A 20219-nucleotide genomic window follows, 5' to 3' on the forward strand; every position below is an offset into this window, starting at 1 on the left:
CGTGAGTGAAACAGAGGGTTGCAGACTGCAAGAGACTCCCATCTTCATATCACCGCACACGTCTGATAGACCCTTCCAAACTCGCTTCTGCCTGACTAGGTAAGAGCTAGCCTCATTTTACAGAAAAGGGATCTATAACAGTGTGTAGAAAATGAGTATGAATTGTAGGGGGCCTGCACATATTGCTTCTCAGGTGGGAGGCAGAAACCTTAGCATCTCTTTCTATCAGCTCTCAGCTGAGATGCGGAAGGCTGTAACTGGAAGAGGCACTGTGAAGTGGGTTGCGTTGACAGGGGAAGTGGATGGTGCAGTTCTCTACGGCCCTTCCCGATTCTGATGGCCTCCAGCGTTTCATTGGTGTGCCCAGTGCAGAAGGGACAGGTGTGCTGATGGGATGTTTGGATGTTTGGCCAGCTTCGAGGCAAGGGGTGATGACATTCAGGATGATCTGAAAGGCCTTGGAGACTGGTGTCCTAGGAATGGGAAGGTACGTAATAGTACAGAGAGCAAAGGCATCTGCTTAGAGACAAATATCAGGTGCATCTGCTACTTGCTCAGTGCTTGACAGCTGTAAATGAGAGGAGAAAGACAAAATTAATGTGAGACAGTGTGATGCAGATGTATAGGATTTATCAAGTGATGTTCGTCCTAGACAGTTAAGGTCATATCAGAGCTGTTGCATGAGTCTCTGTGAGACCTGGACATGCAGATGATGACTGCAGAGGAGAAGGGAGCTAAGGCAGCTTTAACCCTCCTGTTAGCACAATCTGAGTGATCCCTGGTCAGGAAATGTGACCATGGACATGCGGCTCAGCAGCCCTTTCCTGCTGGGATCAGCGTCTGGCCTTGCTTCCCAAAGGAGCACGGGGATGTCTTGGTGCCAGGAGTAATCTCGTGTTCATTTAGTCTGAGGATGGAGCAAGCTGTCCTCATCCCACAGTGAGGAGCTCCTCTGCTGTGCTGTTTGTTAATGCTCCTTTCAGCCTCTAGTAAAAAGTTAATGTTCTACCAGCAGGACTGAAGCTAATGGAGTGGCAACATTCCAGCTGTTGATTAGCACAAATAAGAGAAAAATGAACTCCTGGGTGAGGAGGAAACACGTGCGCTGTCAAATTGAAACAGAGAAGTTATTGCTCACAGAAGCGCGACTCCCCTGGAGTCCGCAGGACCTCAGCCTTCCCAGTGCTGCCCTGGTGGGACCTGCGGGAGCTATTTCCCTAGCTCTTCTGTATGATATATGTCAACACCAACACTGTTAGTGGGGCTTCACTGAGCCAAAACCTCAGACCTTTATTACTAGCTCTGACAGCACACTTGTCTTCTTAGGGAAGAAAATGGATTTGGTTTAGCAGGTCTTTGCTTCACGGGTAGTGGAAAACATGGCAAAATCTTTGTAGGATCAACGCTGAGTGACGTTTCCGTATGTGAGCAAGTCAAAGTAAACACTGGAGATGGCACAGAGCTAAACGTGAGCAGCTAATGCTGTTCTAACAAGACCTACCTTGTCTGCAGGACCACGTGGAACATCATTTCTGCTGAAAATTAAAGAATGCCTGTGTATGTGGAGTGGTGAGGGTGTTCTGTGGTCTTCCATCCTGTCAGTGTGAGTTATATCACTGACTTCAGTAGTGACATGTACCAGCCTGGACTGAGCTTGTCTCCTGCTAACATACAGCTTTGCATAGCTGTTAGAGTGTTTGAGCGAGCAGTTTTCCTAATGGGCTAAGCTTGGGAGATGACTGATGACACCTAATTCCTAACTTTAAGTGGGGGATTTTTGTGTGTCTGGCTTGTCCAATTCCTGAGATGATTGTTTGTGGTGCGAAGGATTTCCTGGGATGTTTTTCGTGTTCAGTCAGGAAGCACTCTGTTCCCCTCTATATGTGAAAAGCTAAATACGAACTCCAAAGTAACCCAAAGTGATAAAGTCTGGGAGCAACAGGGGCTCTTTTTATCCAGAAAGACTGGACATGCTTTGGGAGCCTGGAAGTGATTACTCTGAGAAAACACAAAACTTTTCTTGGATGATCATTTAAAGATTAAATGTGTGTCCCCTGGAAAATCTTATCCGATAGCATCTGTAAGAAATGAGTTAATGACTGTGATGAGGTAATGCTGGCACATAAACAAAGAGGTTTGAGAATGTGCTTGACTGGAAATTAGAAGAAAGTTTCTAATCTCCAGAGCAGCAAGTTCTACTAACAGACTTCCACCAGAAGGAGTAGGGGCGCTTACTCATAAAATGGAGAGGGGTCAGCTCATGAGGGATGGTGTGATGTGGCTGCTTGTGTTAGTAGGAGACTCTGTTTGGTGACCCCAGAGAGCCTCATCAGCCTTACAGATATGTGAAACCATCCAAGAGGTATGAACATGTGATGCTGGGCGACCAGCAGATCTTCGATCTCCAGCCCTTGGCTGACTCAGATGGCTGTTTGTGCTCATTCATGATCATTACACTTGGATGTAGATAGTAAGGGCAGTCCAGCTCACCTGGCATCGGATCCCTGCTGTGTAGGTGTGCCTGTTGGAGCTGATCACTTCATGCCCCTAGTGGTGACACTGGAGGGAAACTGCCAGCTGCAGGAGTGACTCACAAGACTGGCCTCAGATGCCTATTTTAGGTGGGGACGAATCACCCTATGGAGCTGCCTATTTCTCTTTGTTGATCATAAAGAAAGTGCAGGGTGACAGGCTCAGACTTAAACACTTTGGTTTTGCATGCTGTTAGAGCAGAGGTACTCTGCCCTACAGGAGTCAGAGAAAGGTATTTGTTTTGTTACGCTCCTTTGCAGATTGCCTTTCTTTAATGCACAAAATGACCAGAAGAACCCTCAAAATAAAGGAGTCAGACATTTTTCAGCAGCCAGCACAGGATCTTGTCTAAGCAGTTTTAAGGGGGAAATTAATGTCTCAGTGCCACCTTGTGGAACCATCTATGTAAGAGGACAGACAGTGGCGAGAAGTGCATCCAGTGCCATACTCCTCAAACTGAGATTCACGGGGCCGTCCTAAACAGTCTGGTGCTGGACCACGGGCTGCATTATGCTGTAAGCGCGAAGGCACCACTCTTGATCCCTTCAGCTGACCCAACGCTCCACGTGTGCCCCTTGGCCCAGGATCAAACTCCTTTTCTGCCTGATTGTCTACAAGAAAAAGATACTGGGAAAGGCTACCCTAGAAGCACGTTACAGTTTTAGGGCACTTGGTGATTTCGGTAATCGTGCTTCAAATGTAATGATTAAATCAAAGATTTCCACTGGAACCTGCGATCTCCTTCTTGCCTAAGATGAGCGCAGGTCCGCAGGAGCCCAGCACTCCTGGAAAATGCCTGTCCACTTCTCAGTCCAAATTAGAATATATAGGTACCTATAGTTATGTTCAAAAATGGTACAAAACCTGTCAGAGACAATGCAGCTGCTTTCTTGTTTGTAAAATGAAGGCGTCTACTTGAAAGGCCCCTTGAGATCTAGGAATGAAAACCAAAGTTGTAGGTCCAGATATGGGGTGTACAGACTGATTCACACTCACATTCGTCTCAGAAATGCTGTGTGAACTCCAATACACACTGATGCCAGGACTTCAGCTTTACATCTCAGCTGGAAACTACCACGTGCAGAAGAAACTCCAGGCTCCCCTCACTGCCCTGGATTGGCACTCCCAGGTTCACATTTGTGTGCGCCACTAATAAATGTTTGCATGGCAGAGAATCAAGTGACCTGGAAGGATCTATTTGTCCCTTTTTCTGTGACACACTATGGCTCACAACCCCATAGGAGAAAAAGCTTTCTAAGTAGGAAGGTACTGTAGGAGCACCCTTTCCAGCAATGTGATCATCATCCCTCATGATTAAATGATATCCCAGACAGCCTAGTAATTTACTGTATATTTAGCCAGACAGTTCAATGAGATCAATAACTAATTTGTTGCTGGAGGAGGGCTTGTCCCAGTCCATAAAAACCTTCCTTGCTGCAATGTAGAAAATCATCTATGGAGAAGAGAGGAGAAATAGCTTCCTAGGTTCTTCCACAGAGTTGCACAATGTCCTGCGGGTGAGAGAAAAGTTCATGAACTTTTGCAAAGCAGTAGGACAGCGTGAGGCATCACCAGAGACAGAGTTAGCAGAACACTATGTCCCAATCCATGAAGCTGCTTGTGCCTCTTCCGGAGCTGTGTGTCACATCCCCTTCAGACAGATACTTAGAAACCGCAGCAGGGTTAGACGAAAGTGAAGAAAAGCAGCAAAGAACTGGACAAGGCTCATGGAAAAAGGTCCCTGAGAGCTCAGTGGGTTTAATAGATTGTAGTTGAACAAAGAGTGATTGAAAAGGTATTAAAAAATTTCTACAGTGGTGGGGTAAGAGCATTATTGCAGGTGGTAGGCAGGAAGATAAACAGAGGGAATCAGAAGGTTGAGATTTTACTGTTCAGTGTGGGAGAGTGAGGGCTCTGCTCTGGTACCCAGGTGAGAGCAAAGACATCCATCTCTTATTTCTGGGATCCAGGTGTGAAGCTGTGTTTATTCCTTACACTAATTCCCTGTTCCTGCCATAACTACATGCTGGCATTATGCCATGCAAGCACTGCGCTCTGCAAACTACACAGTTGTTAGCTTTTCTCTAGGGATCATCACCAGAGACAGGTCTCTCCTGGTGCCACATGAGAGGACAGGAGGGAGGGTGTGGTGAGGAGGCTCTGCACTAGCATGACTAGAGCTGTGCACACGGGGTGCAGTCAGTGTGTCCAGCTGCATGGTGCAGCAGGACCCAGAGCAACAGAGAACCGGGCAGAGCATTTCTGGCAGCCTTGCTGTGGCTGAAGAAAAGAGTCCCGGCTGCTGAACTAAGGAAACACAACCTGCAGAACTGTCTTGGGAGATCAAATGTTCAACCTGTAGCAACTCTACAGCCATTCTCTGCTTCCTGACCATGGACAGTGGTGTATACTTGCTCCAGACAGAGCATCCTCACTGCCCGCTAAGCATGAGCAAGATAGTCCTTCAAAGTGCAGGCAAACAGTCCTAATCCCACTCATTAAAGGAGAACGGCACCAAGCCACCAGCCAGCAGGTTACAATGCAGAGCACAGACAAAATTCCTATTTATTGTCTGTGCCTGTGGAAAAGGTTATGGAGAATGAGGTACTTTAATAACACAGTGAGGCTGTTTACAGCTCCATCTCTCTGGAGACACACTGCTCCTGGGCAGAGGTGCAGAGCTTGCAAGGCACTGGCAGCAGAAATGTTGCATCTTCACCATTCAGATTTAAACGGATGGCAGATGAGAGAGACTTTAAAGCTGGCTGCTATTTTATTGGCTTGTTCATCTTTAACCAAATGAGTGAAGGTGTCTGAGGGTGAAAGGAGGTTGCCAAGTTTCAAAGGGTAACTTAGCTCAGCGCAATGAAGTCTGCTCTCACAACAGGAGCTCCCGCAGCTGCACGCTGGAGCCGGAGAGCAGAATGCTGGAGAAAATTCAGAAGGCGCTCACAGTTCATAACAGAACCATCAGGGAGCTACTGGCAGAAGCACTGGGGATGTTCATCCTGATGGTAAGGAGGAGATGGGCCCAGATGTGCATGTCTGTGTATGTGTGTGTGTGGGGGGGTGAGAATGTAAATATTTGCAGCAGCAGTCTGTAAGTGCAGTGGTTTCCTGCCACATCCTCAGCGTTGCTCATCAGCTGGTTATTACTGCTTAACCCTCTCCTCTGGTCCCATGGCAGCTTTGCATCAGGGTAGACAATCTGTTGAAAACCTTCCGGAGGAAAAAGGCAATGCAAGTGGTAGGTGGGGCACTGAGAGAAGGTGAAACACGTCGGGATGAACAGGCTGTTCCAGTTCTCTTCTAGGAAAAAAGAAAGATGAGACTCTGAATGAAAACAAACAGCGGTGTCTGGTCAGATAGGACAACACAATGCTTGTGACAAACCCCCTTAAACTCACAGGCAGCTAATTGGTGCTCTTCTCCCTGTGGTACTGAAGGGGATCGTGCAGGCTGAGCAGCTACCACTCATGCCTACCTGAGATCCTGCGCAGGATTCAGAAGAGCAGCGGGCAGATCCTCAGCTCTTTTGCCACTGACAGTCTCTGTGAAACGAGAACAGCGTTCATTCATTTTCCTGTTGGGGTTGCCAGGGTAATTAACGCTTGTGAAACTCTCTGGAGCCACAACCCACCATTAGGAAACATAATTGCCAGGTGTAAAGCATGCCAGGAATTTGTCTTCAGTTGTCTTATGCTGGCAAATGAATAGCATTTATCTCAAATCATACAAAAACTCTTCCCTTGCCTGAGAGATCTCTTGCCCGTGAAGTGAAGTGGTTTTGCGCTTCCAGGCTGCTTCAGAGGTTTTTGGGGGAGAGGGCAAGGAAGGCAGGGGTGACTGCTTTGCAGTCAGAATTGAGCACTGGTATTGGTGCAGTGCCCTGCTGGGATCAGAGCCTCAGCGTGTTAACCCATCACAACAAAACGAGATCTTCTCTCTGAAAAGGTCCAGTAATTGCCATTGCTAATTTATTATACCTGGACATAGCCTGTAAGCAACTCTGGGCAGAGAGAGGCAGTTTAGTTCGGACAGAGGCTGCCACAGAAGGGCTGAGGATTGCTCAAATAATTTATACTTGGAGATTTCCATAAGCATGGGGACCTTTTGACATAGCTGTCTGCACAGACAAAGGTGCTTTTTTCAAGGACAATAACCGCATGTGCAAAGGATACTTGCATTTTATCACATCATCTTGCGTATATAGTCCCTTGAAATCCATTCCTACTGCACAAGTCGTTCTACACACATTGGACATCAGAGTAGAGACATCTGTGACTCCTCAGCAGGAGCTAAGTAAATATTTTTCCTTTTCCATCACCTTTGTTTCTGGTGGCAAAACTTCCTGGCTGATAAAGAACAACTTCAGGGGAGTGCTGCCAGGGTAGCAGCCCAAGGAGGATTCTGAAGAATTCTTGTCTTTGTGCCCAGGACTCTGACAGTTCAAGAGAGAGTTTGGGGCCAGCAACTCATGCTGACTCTTCTCTCACTGAGCTCCATGAGATTATAGAGTGGGAGGAAGGATACGGCACATTAACCAGCCCCATCAACGGTTGGTGGCAAATAACAACCAGCATCCAAAGGTAGCCTCTCTGGCAACCCCCTGCCCCTTGTTGCACCTGGGAACGTCTTCTCTGCATCTCCAGGACTCGGGCTGTCTGTTATTTGGACAATAGCACCTAGCCAGGACAGGGGCTCCTGTTTCAATAGACAGGCAATGTTCATAAAGGAGGGAAGCAGGCAGCTGGAGAAAATGGCACTGGGAGTGGGGAGGTAGGAAAAACAAAGGTTATTTGGGGGTCATGAGAATAGAAGAAATCACCAGAGGTTTGGCTCTGTGCTGCAAAATAGCTTCTTTGGCCTGTCTCTTACTTTTTTCAGGACAAAAAAGTTTCAATTCGGCTTTAATAGCAGTCCCCTGCTCTGCTCCCCTTCCTCTGAACTTGCATGCATTCCTGCAAAACTTGTGTCCTTTCTTACATATTTGATTCTCTTGGACCTGCCTTTGGAAAGGCTCAGAAATAAGCAGGAAAGAGTTTTGTAAGGGCTTTGCGGATGCTGGAGGACATCCCGGCGAACGCTTTGGGTGGTTTTTGCTGAGGCAAACACTGTGCAGGCTGTGACCCTATGTGGACCATGCAGCGAGGTCTGAAGAGATGAGAAAGGTGAGAATAGCATCTCTGGGGAAGGGGATTTTGGTGTTTGAAGGGGAAGAGGAAGAGCAGGTGCATGAGATGAAGCTTGGATCCAGAGACAGCAGTAAAGATCTGAGCCAAAACAGGACAGCCCAAAGCAGAAATATAGGTGCTGCAGAACATTTTGACTTATTTCTTTGAGGGGTATGTTACCTGGTCCTTGTCTTCCCTGAATAAACACTGGTATAGTTTAAGGTACGGGATACTCTAAGCCCTAAGCAGTTTGAGAGGCAGAGACCTCAAAAGAAGCGTTGTCATTCTGTAGATTTCTGTGTAAGAGCTGTGAAAATAAATGATTTTTCCAGCCTCTGAGCACATTAAAAGAGTTAACTATATTTACTTTCAGGACAGAGTAATTTCTTAAATATGTATTTTCCTGCTGGAATGAAGTATTTACATTTCTTTTTATCTTTTTCCTGGTTGCCTTTTAGTCACTAAAAAAATAATGAAACCGTGGCTGTTTTCAATTCATAAACATATGCATTGAAAGGAAAAGTCAAATCAGAATTTCCTTCATTGTTTTTGGCCAGAATAAGTTACCAAAATTAGAGTCAAGTTTGGCAAACAGCTTTATCTTGACCAAACTACATTTTTAGACAATAAATTGAAAGAAAAAACAAAAAAAAAAGAAAAGAAAGAAAAGAAAATAAGAATTTGCCCAGCCTTCATTCCATCCGACTTGGGCTGCTGTCTTTGAGATGTCTGTTGTGACTCTGTTGCTGGGTTCATGCCCCTGACTCCATGCAGAGAGGCCTTCACCAAGACTCTGAATCATCTCATTTGAGCCTCAGACCAGAGCATCTGGCACCACTAAGGAATACCCACGTACCTGTTCGATTTTTGCAGGAGGGCTTCACTCTTGTTTGATCTCCTGGCCATGGGCACCTTAGAGTCTTTCCACTTGTGAGACCCTTTGGAAATTTGTTAGTATTACTGAAAAAGTGCCGAGGAATCACAGTCCACCACAGCAGTAGTACTACTTTTAACACTCCTTTCTTTCTTTCTTTTTCCATTCACTAGCTCTTTGGCTTGTCTTCTGCTGCTCAAGTGACTTTAGGACGAGGAGAATTTGGGCAGTATCTGAGCATCAATTTGGGATTTGGCATTGGTGTCACCTTGGGGATCCATGCAGCTGGAGGAATCTCTGGTGAGTAGGACACCTGAGCACAGGAGATCTTTATGTCCTGCAAAGGCCATAGGTCAGGGGGCAGCAAGACTGGGCTGTGGAGCTGCGGATGGCAGCATGGCAAGCAGAGCAGCAGCCTCACCAACAAGAAAGGCAGTTCCACCATGCCCAAACAAGAAGAGCAGGGCAGGTCTGGTGACACTAGTGACTACCAGGGTCAGCCTTGCGATCCTGTGATTGCCAGACAAGTCCGCAGGGATGATGCAGGCCTGAGGTCAAGCCAAAGAGTCGAGATGGCAAGGCAAGATCAGGATCAGCAAAGTAAAGGGCGGGCACAGCATACCTACACTATGTTGAGAGCCTGATCTTAAAGGCATGTCCCGAGCCGAGATAGAGGATGCATGGGTAGGTGCCCCAGATGAGGTTTCTCCCAGCTCCTGCTCACAACTCAGTCGCATTGAGAGCTGTCTGACTCAGGGTTACACAGCTGTACCAAATCAGAGCAGACTTTGATCACAGCAGCCAAACACATGTGGTGGTGGTGGGGAAAGAGGTTGCAGAGGAGGATTACAGAGAAAGATCACAGAAATGATGTTCCAGGTTGCACATTACAGGTAATTAGAGCCTGTTCCTGCAGTCAGGGCCCTGATAAAGTGGTGCAGGAAACACAGTGGGTATTCTGGGGACTCCTTGCTCACCTGTAAGGCAAGTTGGACGGAGACAATGGGAGAGATTCAGCCATCTGGTGTTGTCAGAGTCATCAGAGAAAGGTTTCAGCAGTGCCCACATTAGGCACTTGGGATATGCCCAAGGAGATAAGAAGTTTGGAAAACATGCTGCCAGTATGACCCATGAGGAAGTAAATCATTTATTGCCAAGGAGATCTTGCTGCTGATGTTGCAATAAGGAATGATATGCAAATTTTCTCCTTATCATCCACACCCATGCACACATATCCACACACACAAGCACACTCTGCACTCACACAAGGTGGTATTTCAGGCCTATGGGACGGTATCTCTCATGCGACAGAGCATTACCTCTTGCCTTGTGCAATTTCTGCATTCATCCGCCCCAAGTGAAGAGATAAGGGCTCTAGCAGGCAGAAAATGAAAGCAAGTCCTTGCTCTCGAGCTGTGGGAGAAGAGAGATGCCCAAAGCTGGGGATGGCTTTGAAAAGAAACTTGTTCCACATGAGTCAGCTCTTAGTCTCCTTGTCCATTTGGAGCTGGTGAATTCACCCTGGGGAAAGCGAGCAGAGCAAAGGGGGTCCCTTCAGTCCATGGCGACGTTTGAGATGAGGTCTCAGCTCAGCCAGCAACAGATGGGTTCTGGAGCCAGCAGCAGGGCTCCTTGGCATTGTGATTTGGCTTCACTTGCATCATAAGATGCTTCTTGTGATCACTGAAATGGCTGGTTCATGCTCACAAGGAATTAGAGGATGGAAGAAAAAGGGATGTCCCCCAGTTTCAGTTGTGATTGTGGGACTGTAGCAGGCAGCACATGCACTTTAACCTCACTCTGTCTTGCACTTTGATAAGACCTTTGTGAGTCTGGAGGAGGAGAAGCCCACTGAGCTTGTAACATTTACTGATGCCCAGAGTTTAAACCTACTAGACGGGACAAAGCAAATATTTCCATTGGACTTGTGGGGAGATTAGGGCTGGAGAACAGAAGTGATTTGTGCTGAGCACACAAGAATTATGTGGCCTAGGCCAGAACAGAACCTGGATCCACTCAATCTTTCTCCAACAGCACCATGGAAATACCACAGAAAATGTTCCCTCAAAATAAGGAAAACTGCTCTTGTGCTATATGAGAACCAGGTGCTAAAAGGTTTAACGAAATGCAGTCTAAGATTACAAACTCTGCAAATGAAGGACCATGTCTGCTCTGGACCAGTGGGCATAACCATGGTCTGGGCAGGAACAGCCATCCTCCTAAGCCATCTCAATGCAGTGATATCCAAGAGCTCAGCTGAGCCCCTGCTGACAGCCCTGTACAGAGTTTTGCGTTACAAACATACAGATATGCGGGCCTCACTGGCTGATTTCAGTTTGTTACCCTAGCATCTAGTGCCTTGCTGCCAGAGGTGCTAAGAGCCTGCATCTGCCATTAGCTCGGGGCACTCAGCTCTGCCAGAATCAGACTCTCCTTGCCTATCAGATGTTTTCAGAGGTTGTTCCATCATTTAGGATATGATTTGTAACCAATATACATAACTATATAAAAGGTGGGTGATGCGTCTAAGGTCTGGGCTCCCTTTAAGCTGAATGGAGAGAAGCCCATATAGAAGGAGACTCATTCCATGCCAGGAGAGGTGTCTCTGATAAGCAAGATGACCTGCTTTCTGGGAGCAGCCTGTGGTCTACAGTGTGCTAAGCAGAGGATATTGAACTCTCAGAGGACTAAGGCTAGGTGCTCTGTACCCTGCATCATGCAGGGATATTGCAGTCACCCAGCTAGCAGTACCCCAGCTGGAGGAGATGCCACCACTGTGAGTTGCTCAATAAAGTGATGGGCAAGCATTTAACTGGTCCCGGGGAAACCACAGGGGAGATCCACACCGTGCTCAGCGAACTAGAGCTAAAAGCTGCTCCAGAGTCAGGCAGGAGTTCTCAGCCTGCCTGTGTTTGGGCCCATAGCAGCCCATGAGCTCATACACTCTTACATGCTTTGGTCAGGGTGGAAGCCTCAGACTGCAGGTGTAAATGACAATCTGAAATGCAAGTCAATGAAGGAGCAAGCTGGCTAGAAGGATCCCTGTCTCCAGGGAAAATGGGTCAGCTTTGTGCAGGAGGGAGACCCTGCCATCGTGGCTGGGAGAGGGTTGCTGCTTGGCATTCCTGAGCAAGGTCTGGGTCGCTCGCTACCTGTGGTATGGGAGACATGCTCCAGAACAGGCCCTTCAGAGCAGATGTCATTCTCTTCTGTTGTGATCTTGCAGGAGCTCATCTGAACGCCTCCATTACCCTCACTCACTGCCTTTTAGGCAACCTCCCCTGGAAAAAGTTACCAGTTTATCTGCTCGGCCAGTTCCTGGGCTCCTTTTTGGCAGCAGCTACTGTTTTTGGCATCTACTACGGTATGGTTGTTTCTTTATCATGGCAGGGGTGGGCGGTGATGTGGACATCATTTCAGTCTTAGCTCACAGTTCACCAAAATGTTTCCCTTTATCGTACCCACCGTAATGTCTGAGTGAGGCAGGCAAGCTATTGATTAGTGAGACAGATCATTACAGCTCAAGGCCAACGCAGGGCCCAGGGCATTCCCACTACCAAAACCTGCCTCAAGGCTGGTAGCTGCATTTTGGCAGTGTTTTGTTTTTAAGGGTCTGCAAGTCCTCCAGTGCCCCTGCTGGGGCAGAGGGAGGAAAGCCTCCCAGGGCTATATGAGCATTCAGCCTCCATGAGGCCCCCAGAGAAGGGATGGGGAGCTGACAGGTTAAAGAAGCAACTGTGGACCAAAGTGAGACCATGCTCTGGAAGGGGTGTGTTGCTCTGGTGATGTCTTTCGCATTTTTTCCTGTTTGTGTTTGCACTGGCTGCAGTGGGTAGACATCTGTCCATGCTGCATGCAATGAACTCTGTGGGCTGCTGTGCTAACTCCCCTAACTCCGTTTCTCCTAGATGCACTGTATGACTATACCAAGGGGAACTTTACAGTGACGGGACCAACTGCCACAGCGGGGATCTTCTCCACTTACCCTGCTCCATACATGTCCTTGCTGGGAGGCTTCCTCACAGAGGTCAGTGGGTACAGCTGTGGAGTGCTTGGGGAAGGTGGATGGCAATAGGTGCTGTTGCAAGTCTGCTACAGAGGCCTCACCGTGCTAAGTGTGCATACCCAAGCACAACCCTTGCTCCAAGGAGACCACTGTCCTTAGAAGCATCTGGCTGCAGGTAGGGTTCAAGGCAGCTTGGTGGCTAAGTTGGTCCAAGGGGAGCAGGAGCACAGAAACCATGTGCTCAGGCTGGGTGAGTAGCCTAGGTCAGGGGAGGATTCGGTCAGGATTCTAGCCCAGAGTATGGCCAGTACAGGTCACTGTGTTGATACAAGCTGTGCTGGAGAGGGCATTAATGGGAGGAAAGTTCCAAGCATGAGATCTCATCTGCATGGTCCCTCGAGATGACGTGGGAGACTGAAGGACTCAGTTCCTCCAGCCAACTCAATACAGTCTGCTGCCGTGGGGCCAAATCTACTCCCTTTTCTGCGTGTGGTGGGTTAAGTCACTGCAAATCAGACCTCAAGCCAAGGTCTACCTGCTCCTTCCAGCCCCATGCTTGTCTCAGGAGAAATGCCAAGCCTAAAGGATAACACTTCCAGGCTGCTTCTCAGCTCAGTCTGAGTGCCCTATAGGCACTTCCCCTTGTACTCAGCCCAAGCAATGGGAAATTTGAAGCTGAGGAATGGCATGAACCATCTCCCATGGCTTCTGGGCAATACCCTGAGTTGTTCTTCCTGTCCTGGATCTTACACCCCCTCTGTATTCTCAGGTAGCTCTCCTGGCTACCCCTTAACCAGTACAGGTGGCCTGGGACTGACTTTGCAGGAATACAGCCTGTCTGGATTGAACCTCTGGGGGTTTGAACAGCCCAGCTGGCAACGAATACAGGTTATTCCCAGCACGTAACACAATATCAAGATGTCCAGAAATAAGAGAGGGATAAAAGCTTGTCTCAGATATTAAGACCACTCTCAGTTTTGTTTTTTACCATTAGATTTTCCATCAGAAGGCTTGACAGTGAGTGCAAACCACCTGCACAGCAAGCCAATGAGACAGCTATATACTTAGTCATTGTAATCCCCACTATTGCTCTGCTGAGTCTGTCATGGAGCAAAACCATCCTGATATTGTTTCCACCTGCTTCGAGTACTTACTCCTTTGGGGATGCCTCAGAGGATTTGGAGTTATTCCCGAGTGTGTCCCATACTCTGCAGTGCTACAGCAGAAGGCACATTCACGTTTAATTCGAGTCTGAGAAAGCCCATGCTTTTGTTTCTAAGCTGATGAAGCTCTGCTTGGCCATGAAGGGAAGCATGGTGAGAGCTGGAGAGCCTCCAGATGGTCACCCGATTGCTCAGCCTTCTATGGAGCATGCAGTGTCCTTGCTGCATAAGAAAGCAAATGACAAGGTGTTGCCAAGAGCTACAGGTTTCTGTTCTTCCTGTCATCATTGCAAGCAATCCAAGGATCTCCAGGTGCATTCTCTGAAGCAGAAAGAGACAAGTGCAGTCACCTCTATTCAAATCCCAGTCCCTGACATGTTGGGCAGTGCAGATCTAAGAATGTCAGCTACGCATAGTGACAGATGGGAGATTCAGTTTCCCAGATGAGAATCTGGTACCCAGTTTGAGTTGACAAGTCTCTCCCTTTAGACTGAAACAAATTCGCCTTATTAGCACAGTTTATTACAGCTCTGCCTCTATCAGCTGAGATGTACTTAAAATTAACTGAGTCCCTAACTTGAAGTTTGGAGAGAGGTGACAGCTCTGCAAAGTTCAAATTAGTCCTCTCCTAGAGCATTTTTTTCGAGGAAATAGAGACATTTTTTCTGGGAATTAGGTCAAGCCTTTTTTTAGGACCGCCTATGAAGACTGAATAACATTGGTGTCCTCCCTGACTTGACCAGAGCTTGAATCCCACCTGCTTTTCCAATCTGGGAAGTCACCACTTCTCTATTGAGCACGATCCTTTTGTCTTTGCCATTCTCTCTACTGACCTGCTTTCCCTTTCCTGCTCCTGCAGTTTATAGCGACGGTGATGCTGTTCTTGGGCATTCTAGTTATCCATGATGAGAAAAATAACGGAGCCCTGAAGGGCACGCAGGCCCTGCTGACGGGTATCCTGGTCCTAGGCATTGGCCTGGCGATGGGAATGAACACAGGCTATGCCATTAACCCCTCCCGGGACCTGCCCCCAAGGATTTTCACTGCCATTGCTGGCTGGGGAATGGACGTCTTCACGTGAGTGACCTGTTTTGGCTTTTATACTGCCAAGCTCATAAAGAGAGCAGATAAATCCAAGATAAAACAGTCATAGAGCCTACGTACAACTGGAGTTCGAGCCTGATTCCCAGTAGGTCTTGTGATGAAGCAATTTTTTTCGACCAAATGACACTATGCCTGCAATGTGGACTCTCCCTTTACAATAAGTGGGGTTGTACATAGGAGAGCCCCGTGTGTGGCATACGCATAATTTGGGGTACACCAAATCTCCAGCACGGGATTCAGCTCCACATTCAGCTATCTAAATTTAGGCACCTACAACACAGTTTACATGTGAGTAGAGATCTAGCTGGTTATTGCAGTGAGTAGAGAGTCAGAGAACTATTCAGACGACCTGAAAGTAGGTAGCTACAGCTGGATTGCTAAATAGCTCTCATAAATTTAGGTGTCTGAATCTGGAGATGAAACCCTACCTTCTACTATCTGGTAGGACTGGGTATCATGCTATGGCTTTTCCCATGGTGAAGGCATTAGTAGAGTCTCTCTCCTGTCCCTGCTGCCCATTTTCATGAAATGAAGAAAATATCATTGAGCGCTTGACCTCTCTATAAAGTTTGGTGGAAGAAATGCAGATGGGGAAGGGGTAAAGGTGGATCTCTCTGGCAGTAACGTTCACTGGGAGTCCATAGATTATTTCTTAAGGAAAGCAGGAAACCTGCAGGAAGTGCAGAGCTAGTTTCCTAGGCCAACAGAGAGAATGACTCTACCACCAGCAATTAGGCTGACGGATGCAGGATCTGATTAAGCCAACTGTGTCAGGTTAGTCACCTGGCTTTCTCTAAAGCAGCGTATGAAGATGAAATAATTGAAAATCAAATCGCATTTTGCTAGCACTACAACAACTATGCGCTTGTGTGGCTATGGTGTGATGCTACGAGCGGTAGCGGTAGCGTGAACGCTGAATGCTAATCTGTGTAAGGCATCCAGCAAAGTGTAATTCCTGGTAGGAGGATGAATCCTATGGTTAAACCACAGGCCTAGAAAGCAATTCTGAGTTAACTTCCCTACTCTCCATGATCCTTTTTGCGCACATCGCTTATGCTTTCTGTGTCTATCAATAGTGGAAGCTACCTATCTCCTATACACGAAGTTGTGGAGAGCTCATGGATTTCATATGCTGTGATATGAAGCCCATGGAAACCATAAAGATCCTCTCTTTGACCGAGCAGATTCTGCATCAAGCCCTTAGACTCCCTGAGACTTTCAGTTAGACAGCTCTTTGGCAGTGAAAAACAAACTCTTGTCAGAACAGTTATTTCCTACAAGGAAAGATAACTTTGCTAGCATAGAACTGCACCCCACATCAACAAAAAGCTCTAAGGAGCGATTTAGTTGCCCTTCATTTCAAACATGGTAGAGTATGCAGGAGATTTGCAATGGGCTTGTGGATATGGCATAGGACCTATGGGAGACTCACAGCTTCCGGGAGCTGCTGCTAGAGCAGCCAGTATGTGGGAAGGTACTAGACACCTTTGCTTACATAGCTCACTCTTGCTCTAGCAGTCTAAGCTCATCTTGCTTCATGCTGTGCAGCAGCAGGGCAGTGGTTTCAGTCTGGCTCACCAAAAGCCTGTTCTGTGTTTCCTTTCAGGGCTGGACACGGCTGGTGGTGGATCCCACTCATAGCTCCAACACTGGGAAGTCTTTTTGGTGTTTTAATCCACAAACTCTTTATTGATTTTCACAATCAGCCCGTTCTGGAAAGTGGAAATGAGAAAAGACAGACAGACGTGGAGATTTCTAGGATGTGACAGCCATGTCTCCCAAGGAAAGGGCCTGAAAGGAAAGCTTACTTGGACCATGTGCACTGACAGTCAAAAGGGAACTGAATGGATACCAGCACATGCAATGACACTACTAGTTACGCTTTCCTACACCCCGCACATGGAGAAATGGGAGACAAGTTTTTAATAAAGCAGTTCTGCTCGTCCAGACAAACTGGGTCTCTGAGACACTAGGAAGACCTGGATAGGGCTAGACTTGTCTATGACCCACAGAAAATTTTCAAACTCGCCGCGTAAAAAATGTATCAAAAAGAAAAGAAAAATCACACTCCAGAGAAAAGCAAAGCAGAGCTGCAAGACTCTGGATAGCTATAAGTCTATAGCAACCAAAATATAAGATCCAACAGTTAGGAATGAAATAAGCTGTCAGGGGATCATGTCAGTGAAAACACAGGAAATACTACTTCACAGTAGTAGGAACAGCTTAAAGAAATGTCAACCAATAATATTCTTTGTAAGAGCTAGATACTATACTAATGAATCAGAGGTTTAGATTTGTTTCCATTTGCTAATTTGACACCCTAGCATCTACTCTGGCAGAGCACAAAGAAAAGCAAAGGCATTGACAGTCTGAAATAGGCTCTTCACTTTTTGGCTTTTTTTATCTGAACATTCAGCAAGCACTGAAAAATTTGTAAGCTGCAGGATCTCACGATTCCTTGTACAATTCTCCTGGAACAGGGTAGGAGATGTTTTGTGCTATGTTGGCATGGTGGAACCATGTTTGTTACTGATGGGTTAGAGTTTAGCTACCAGTATACGAAAGGATTATAACAGCTTCTTTGACAGCACATCCAAATGATAAAACAAAGGAACAGCCTTTCTCCACTGTGACTTCACCAGAAACGTGGGAAGAGACTGCTGTGCTTCAGCAGGAATTCTGCCACCTCCATCTGAAATACCGAAAGGGCCTGCAACAGCCTGATAAGTCTGAGAAAGCATTGGACCAGAAGCAAAACAATAGCAGAAGGTGCCTGCAGAAGGCCAGGTGATACAGTTTAACTCCTCTAGAAAGTTCTTAAGCAAATCTGGTACATATGTCAAGCAAATGACTGAGGCTCCAGGGTCGGATCCTGCAAATAGGCACAACACAGGAGTCTCCAAGGGTAGGATGTGACAGACCATCACTGCTGCACACAGTCCCAGAAACTGGCATTTAATGGCTTTGACAATTGATTATTCACATCTCACTATTAAATAAAGGGACTATCAATGTACCACTGTGGCATGAGGTAGGGTGGCAGAAATTAACCTCCCTGCTTCCTCATTTGAATTGACCTTGTCTTACTAGAGCAGTTACAGCAGGTCCTTCACCTGGAAAAAGATGCACATCATCTTAAGAGGGCTGAAGAGCATTAGAGGATTTTCTTTAGTGTAGGGGATGCGAGAGGGCAGCTGCCAGGCAACCCTTGGAGGGCTCTCTGAGCAGCCACACTTGAGGGTGGGCTGCAGGGAGTGCTGGAAGCCAGAAAAGCATGGCAGAGCTGGGGCTGATGGTTGCACAGATTTTTGAATGGTGAGCGTAGGACAGAAGCAGAGCTGCTGTCATACAGCTGAGACTTTTGGTCTGTGTGAACTAAACTAGGAGCTTCAGAGTAGCTCAGGGTGGGATCAGCGTAAAGACACTCTAACCCTTCCCTTCTTCACTGCATAAAAAACAATCCGGCCTGCACCCTGCTATTACCATACATCCTTGTGCATATACTCCCAAATGCATCTTCAAATACCCAGTCACTCTGGAGGAAAATATTCAAATCTTTATTAAAATACTATTAAGCACTTACAGGGTGGTTTGGTCTTTCCGAAGGCCATAAATACTCGTGAAAGCCTCACAACATCCCTGTGAGGTAGGTTGGTCTTATGCAGTTACGCAAGTGTTTCATAAATAAAATATGCTGTTGTTTAAATAATCAGTGCTTACTTGGAGACGGTGACTTTGCATTCCCTACTCAGGCACAGAACGGGCTAGCTGCTACAATGTGTTTCCAGCATATCTAAGAAGACTGGATGGCATAGAAAATTAATGGAAATAGTCAAACGCAATTGAAAACCAGAAATGAATGGGTTAAAGTGCAGTTCTACCCTGAAAAACTTACAGTACAGAAAATAGCATCAGGGTCTTCTAGGACTGTAGGATCTCAATGACCCCTGGCCAGATCCTGCCCACTTAATAAGTAACAAAGGCTTCTTTGAATACTTAGCTTGGCAAATGAACGAGTAACAAATCAAGGTGTCCTCCTGTCTTACAGCTACTGTACACCTGTGGCTGCCCTGGCTTAGCAGCCCCCAGCCAGTTCCCGCAAGAGGAGAAAGCAGAGGCAACGAGGGTTCTTGCATCTTCTTGTTGCCGCCAGGCTCATTGCAGAGGACATCACACAGAGCTCACTATCCCAAAGGTTATGGCATGAAGGCCAAGGAGTGGTCTAGGCTGTAGAGCAAGTGGTTAGGCCAATGCAGGGACACAGAAACCTCAGGTCCCACTATACCGTTAATCTCAGAGCTGGAAGATTGTAAGGAATACAGGGAAATGCAGAGTTTGAGTCTATCTATCTGAAGTGAAAGATATTTCTTTGTGTTGTGGGTTCCAGCCTGCTCCCATAACATGCGAGGTCAGGGCAGGTTTCTTTCAGAGGAGCCAGCAGAAATAGCCTCACATACTGTATTTCAGCGAGGGTCTAATAAAGTAATAGTGGCTTACATTTACTTTCATTTCAGGGCTGTAGTTGCACTGTAATAACAGCTTCTCTACAGAGCAGTGACATCAAGAACTTCATGCCCTCTGAAAAGTACATGCTGCAAGTAGCAGAAGTGAATTAAATCAGTGTCTCAAGGTTTTTGCGCAAAGCCACCAGGATCTACCTCCCTCCCACGTCAAAGTACATTGTAGTTATATTTCATGCAAATGCAACAATGTAGTTTCCATGGGAAGATCTACTCATGCACAGCAAGGGGCTTGGTCTGAAGCTCTCAGATTCTGCAGAGAACATCAAAGCTTATTGCAAATGCTGTCCAGGGTCAGATCTGGGGATCTCGCTTCCTTGAAGAATTCCCAGGTAGTGAGGAAGTCTTGGAGGAGGTCATGCTAGTATGGCTCTTTTGGGAGCCTGCTGGCTGGGAGGGTGGTTTCTTTTTGATCACTGGAGTTTTGCTCTTGCTTTTAAATACCTTGCTGGGGTCCAGCTTGTTCACAAAGGAGTCAGCTTCTTCAGAAAGGAGAGCTGTGTTGATGGTTATGGGTTTATACATGTTAAACCATTGCTGAAAGGCAGGATGGTGAGGAAGGAGGATGTTAAAAATCTTCCATTAGACATTCCCTCCCTCCTCTCCCCTCACCCCCAAGACCTGGTTTTAATCATATACCAGCAGGAACACATATCTGTTTGCAATAGTTTACTGGATTGCACAAAGTGTCCTGTGATAAGGATGGTCCCAGCTGCAGCTACAGTCCTGTAACTGCTCCACATTCCAGAAGGGCAAGAGGAGAACCAGATACAAACCTAACACTACCTTTCTTGCAGCGTAGGAGCAACTCCTGACTTAATCCAACAGGAGGACAAGCAAGGGAAA

At 46.9% G+C, this 20219-nt stretch overlaps 2 protein-coding genes across 4 annotated transcripts in view; one reads left to right on the forward strand and one right to left on the reverse strand.

Moving 5' to 3' along the window:
• Positions 1–16899, forward strand: LOC138060915 (aquaporin-7-like). 3 transcript variants are annotated; one of them, XM_068926500.1, is made up of 7 exons: positions 1–99; positions 5420–5546; positions 8754–8880; positions 11807–11944; positions 12489–12607; positions 14609–14826; positions 16460–16899. In XM_068926500.1, exons 2-7 carry the CDS (start codon positions 5457–5459, stop codon positions 16617–16619), a joined length of 852 nt encoding a protein of 283 aa, XP_068782601.1. In that variant the 5' UTR covers positions 1–99; positions 5420–5456; the 3' UTR covers positions 16620–16899. The 3 variants fall into 3 exon arrangements, with proteins under 3 accessions (XP_068782601.1, XP_068782600.1, XP_068782602.1); XM_068926499.1 differs by lacking the exon at positions 1–99 and adding an exon at positions 301–487 and having other exon boundaries at positions 16460–16619; XM_068926501.1 differs by lacking the exon at positions 1–99 and adding an exon at positions 4247–4327 and having other exon boundaries at positions 16460–16619.
• Positions 16709–20219, reverse strand: part of LOC138064372 (tubulin polyglutamylase complex subunit 2-like) — a 22794-nt gene continuing 19283 nt past the window's right edge. The window contains exon 7 of the mRNA XM_068926502.1: positions 16709–19910. Within this exon, the coding sequence (XP_068782603.1) occupies positions 19668–19910 (243 nt within the window). The 3' untranslated portion in view covers positions 16709–19667. The remainder of the gene's footprint in view (positions 19911–20219) is intronic.

The sequence above is a fragment of the Struthio camelus genome, chromosome Z (genome assembly GCF_040807025.1).
Source record: "Struthio camelus isolate bStrCam1 chromosome Z, bStrCam1.hap1, whole genome shotgun sequence".
In the NCBI taxonomy this organism is placed as follows: domain Eukaryota; kingdom Metazoa; phylum Chordata; class Aves; order Struthioniformes; family Struthionidae; genus Struthio; species Struthio camelus.

What these genes read in the sequence shown, in the direction of transcription:
- LOC138060915 (XM_068926499.1), top strand. An exon ending in TGCAGCTGGAGGAATCTCTG is followed by an intron (nt 8,881 to 11,806) that starts GTGAGTAGGACA and finishes GTGATCTTGCAG; the next exon opens with GAGCTCATCTGAACGCCTCC. An exon ending in TGGGGAATGGACGTCTTCAC is followed by an intron (nt 14,827 to 16,459) that starts GTGAGTGACCTG and finishes GTTTCCTTTCAG; the next exon opens with GGCTGGACACGGCTGGTGGT.